Below are 4,753 nucleotides of genomic sequence, written 5' to 3' on the forward strand. Positions count from 1 at the left end.
TGTTCCCACTAGAGGGCAGTGCATTCACCCAAATCAATAAAACTAAATCAAACACTTTCCCAAAAAAACGTACTATTTCACTCTAATGAAACAAATCCTCGAAGCAGCAAAATTTGAATGTCATAATAATGACAGTCTTGTGACACCGCTGTCAAATAAAGTGTTAGCTATTTACCCAAATAAATCAACAAATAAGCCTCATTGGACTACAAGCCGCAGGATTCATTACAAGGGGAAAAAAGTAGCGGCTTATAGTGTGAAAATTACGGTAATCAGATTCCTTAAAAAAATAGGGGGTGGGGAGGGGTTGATTACCTCCCTTGGGTAATAAAGCATTTCTAAAGCGAACGGCCACAACTGTAACCAGGGGCCGTTCAATGTGGGAACCAGGTAAATTTTAATGTCAAGAGACATAATATGTCCGACCACATGCTTAGTTCTCTCAAAACAAGCCCTTACCCATACAAACAGCCTTTGACTTCTTGGGTCAATGTCATCTTCTCAAACTCTTTCTCACTATCAGGCGCAAACAATGAACACACCGAACCTTTTTAGATGATCGGAGAGAACCGGTATGCTCTTACCATTGTGGTTCTCTTACTCACTATTAAATATAAATAATTTGTCACATGTCAGACTCCTTTAGTGTGCCTGATTTTCAGTGGATTTGTTGTCAAACTATTTAAATTGTTAAATACTGCAAAAAAGAAAAAGAAAAAAAAAGAAAAAAAAAAAGAAAAAAAAACAGCAACAAATAAACAAATTAAAAAGAGGTCAAAATTCTGTTAACCCTAACCCTAACCCTAAACCCAAGCTTGAGCCATTTTAAGACAGATCTTTTATGTTTTTTTCATCCAGCAGTATAAATGTCCATATCTCTTGCGTTATAGATTTCCTTTTACATCACTCTTGTAATATATCAATTATACAAGGCATTTCCCCCCTTTACATGTACTTAAAAGTTCAAATATCAAGTAAATATGGTGCTGTACATCATTAGTGTAGTGAGATTAAAGTTGGCTGCTGTTGAGATTTTCTCATCATAAAATAATGGGGAGTAACAGAATGTACTCTCATATAAATCAGTTGAAGTGAAGGTCAACCAAACGTGAGGTGAGGTGTTAGATGTTTGTGTTATCACTTAGGTCTATGCTGTCATTACCCAGATTTGACCCTTGTGTAAGTTTCTGTGTTCATGTTTCATGCTTCTTTACATTTCCTGATTTGCACAGCGGACGGTTGATGGGGTAGGCTCTTTGTATGAAAACATACAGCAAACTTACAAAACAGATCACATGAATTTGAAATTGGTATTTGGAGACCACCTTACCTCTCGTTCACTCATAAATGACCCCCCCCCCCCCCTCTATTACCTTCACCTTCGACCTTGCCACGGCCAACGGGATAGTTTTAGGAATGTAATACAGAAACAAAGCTTATGGTCAGGCAAGTTGAAATCGGACTAGACTCACAGTTCAGTCTGAGCTGCACTAGAAGATATAATGCTGAGGGAAGTACAGCCACTGAGTGCTATCTCCTTTATCTCACTCTACCTACCACTTGTCTTACTTTATTTCTCTTTTCTAATTTTAATATCTAGTTGACTAGTCTCTTCATCACTACTCACCCGGTGTCCCCTCTCCCCGCTCCCCTCTAGGGAGAGGCTATTTTTCAGCCGCAGCCTCCTGACTATCCAGACCCCTGGCTGGATGGACGTCCTCGTTGCCCCCCGTCTCATCTGGCTAGATGGACCTCCTCTTGTTCCCTCGCTCTATTGAATCTCTATTACCTGTAACTTCTTCTGCTAATTCCCATTAGCAGTCCTGGTGCATCTTGCCTATCCGTCCTGGGATTGGATCTCTCCTGACTGTGGTTCTCCCAAAGGTTTCTCATTTTTTCCAAAGGTTTTTTGGAGTTTTTCCTTGCCGACATGGAGCGTCTAAGGATGAGGGATGCCCAGGACTTGGACTAGAACTTTATTTAATTCATCAACTGTTTCTGACTGTGTTTCATATTGCCTCTGCAAAGCCCTTTGAGACAACCTTGTTGTGATATAGGGCTATACAAATAAAATTGAATTGAATTAATAAAATTGATAGTAGCAATCATGATTATAATGAATCGATTCACACATTTATTTAGGGGGTTCAATGAGCACCATTCGCGTATTACTGTAATGAATAAAACGCACTAAAATCTGAATACCTTGTGAATCCTGCTGCAAAACCAGCAGTATACCTTGTGCCAAAAAATTCGACCCCTTCTTTGACTGCATAGTAAAATTGTCTTCCACGAAACTTCCACTTACACCAGACATGCCCGCAAAGACAAACCTTCGCCACACCGGTATGCCTAAGTTTTTATAGACTGTTCTACGAAATGTCAAAACGTGTACGACGCGGTCTACGCTGACACGAATATATACTGTACTTGCCTTTCATTTCATGCAGCACAGTATTTGAAAAATAATGTGATTGAATGAGAATGTAAAGCACACAAACAGTTTTAATGCACAAATTGCTTCTTTTATTTTTTTATTTATGCCTCAAGAGTTTGAATTCTTTTCGACAAACTGCAACCAATAACCACTGAAATGGGTAAAAGAAGAAGACAATGTAGAAAGACTATGTAATAAAGCTCGAAATAAGAAGGCTATCCCTGAAGTATTTTAGTTTTGTCATCCAGTTTGCAGGTCAGACATTGTGTTGAAGAGTATGATGGCTTAATTAGTGTTTCACGAGGTGAATTTGTTTGGCGCAAACAAATGCATTCTCGTCTTCACAGTTGTCATCATGCCACATTTCATCTGTAAGAAAAAGAAATGATAGTAAATTATTTTAAAATTAACTTTTATTTGAATATCTATGCAGCAACAATAAGGTGCAGAGGGGAGATTTTTACTAACCAAGGTCTTCAAACTCCACGCAGTCTTCATTTGAATTGAAGTTGTCTGGCTGACCGCTTGCAAAGGCCTCAAAATTATTAGGTGTGCCATCAGTCCAGATGAAGGCATTCTCCTGTCAAAAGTGTCATTTGAATGAGTCTTAAGAAAATGACAGCTTAGATTTTCTCTGACCGTATGTTTGTCTCATAGTAATCAACCTTGATTGTGTTCTTACTTTATTAGTAGAATCACCATCAAACTATCCTTTGCATTCATAATCTATTCTAAGGTTCAGTTGTGTTGGATCAGGTTAGGTGATTGTAATAGTTTAAAAAAAATGTTGAATATATCCTGAAACAAAAGTAAATTCAGTTGAACTCCTCAATTCAATCTAGCAATGACAAGTATCCACCTACAGGCGGAGCTAGATGTTATGTCCCTCCCAAAGCAATGTGTTGTTCCCTCTCCCTCAACTCGACACGTCTTACCTTTATGCTTGAGTCTACACAACACATTGATTTTTTAACATTTATTCTTATTTAGTTTTTATTAATAATTTTTATACTCGTCAATAATGTACCGCGATTGTGTCATGATATCCAATCCAGGTGTCCTCGAACGATCCAGCTCCTTCCCGAATCACTTCTCGAATAATTGCATTTTGAAGACGACTTGTGATGGAGGCCAGACTCCCACCAAGAATGTTGCAGACACTCTGATGGAAACAAATGTGTCTATTAAATAGTTGTGTTACTTCCTTTAAAATATTACCAAAAATGTGTTGAATGTCTTTGTCATGATTGTGTGAGTTTTTCAAACCTCTGAATCAGCAAAGGTTCTCTCATCATGTTGGTAGATGTAACAGTAATTGCCCAATCTTGTCCAGTCTTTTGGACAGTAGCCTGCAACACAATTTTAACCGTTTTCGGTTTAAAAAGCAACAACTCAATCTGAAGTACAATACCACCAAACTGATTAGGACAGACGGCGTACAGTAGAAGGAATGGAAGATTGATGATCAGGTCACAGTGACCTACCTTTCTTGGTTTGACACAACTGTAGGGAAAAAAGCAAAAGTGTAAACCACTGAAAATTAACAGTAGTGAGTATACATTGGTTAAAGTAATCAGGGAAAACTTACAACGCCAGTCAACAGTGCACTGAGCCCACAAAAGAGGATCAACAAGCGAAGAGCAAATGCCATCTGTGTAATGAGAGAAAATTCAGTTTTTTATATGTACATTTATACACCAGCTACAATCTGACCATTAAAGAAATCTATTTTAACACATGAACAATCACTGTGTTTAAATTGTTTTTAGCTTGTAATTATTTTAGTCGCGTAAAGTTACCTTGGCAGTTGAGATGCTTTGTGCGGAAAGTGACACCGAGCAGTCCTTTTATACGAGGGTTTGAACCAACCCTGGAATGTTAAAAACAGCAGTCACCGTCATGTCACATGACACATCAGACAAGTTCTCAACCACACTTTGGCAACTGTACGTCAGTTACCTGTACCTAACTTTAAAAAGTATTTTGTCAAATGATGCGTAGTTTAGCTATTATTATTATTATTAAGTGATATAATATCTCTGGTGTAAGGAAATGTTTGAAGCACTTTTTCTTCACAGTGTAATTTTGACTTAAATAAAACAGCTTAGGGGAACAAAAAGGACCACCACAAGTCTGTGTTTCAAGAAAATGTTTTCTTCACAATACCATGGGGACTTAAAGAGTTGCGGGAGAGAAAAGGCACAATATAAGAATCAGGGCGGTGCTCGTGGGTACAAAGAAATGTCCTCATGACTTAATTAGTCAACTTAATCAAGTCATGTCAGTATTTTTCATTGTGTGAAACATGCCTTAAAT

At 38.0% G+C, this 4,753-nt stretch overlaps 1 protein-coding gene across 1 annotated transcript; it reads right to left on the reverse strand.

Annotated features, from left to right (window-relative positions):
- Positions 1 to 2,516: 2,516 nt before the first annotated feature.
- Positions 2,517 to 4,244, reverse strand: LOC130910505 (galactose-specific lectin nattectin-like). Its single transcript, XM_057827879.1, has 7 exons — positions 4,237 to 4,244; positions 4,026 to 4,088; positions 3,922 to 3,940; positions 3,704 to 3,786; positions 3,465 to 3,599; positions 2,906 to 3,017; positions 2,517 to 2,806 (listed from the first exon to the last, which is right to left on the reverse strand). Exons 2-7 carry the CDS (start codon positions 4,086 to 4,088, stop codon positions 2,727 to 2,729), a joined length of 492 nt encoding a protein of 163 aa, XP_057683862.1. The 5' UTR covers positions 4,237 to 4,244; the 3' UTR covers positions 2,517 to 2,726.
- Positions 4,245 to 4,753: the final 509 nt, after the last annotated feature.

Source organism: Corythoichthys intestinalis, chromosome 2 (genome assembly GCF_030265065.1).
Source record: "Corythoichthys intestinalis isolate RoL2023-P3 chromosome 2, ASM3026506v1, whole genome shotgun sequence".
Lineage (NCBI taxonomy): Eukaryota > Metazoa > Chordata > Actinopteri > Syngnathiformes > Syngnathidae > Corythoichthys > Corythoichthys intestinalis.

What these genes read in the sequence shown, in the direction of transcription:
- LOC130910505 (XM_057827879.1), bottom strand. Translation starts at nt 4,088, where the DNA reads ATGGCATTTGCTCTTCGCTTGTTGATCCTCTTTTGTGGGCTCAGTGCA. An exon ending in GAACCTTTGCTGATTCAGAG is followed by an intron (nt 3,600 to 3,703) that starts GTTTGAAAAACT and finishes TGTTTCCATCAG; the next exon opens with AGTGTCTGCAACATTCTTGG. An exon ending in CGTGGAGTTTGAAGACCTTG is followed by an intron (nt 2,807 to 2,905) that starts GTTAGTAAAAAT and finishes TTTTTCTTACAG; the next exon opens with ATGAAATGTGGCATGATGAC.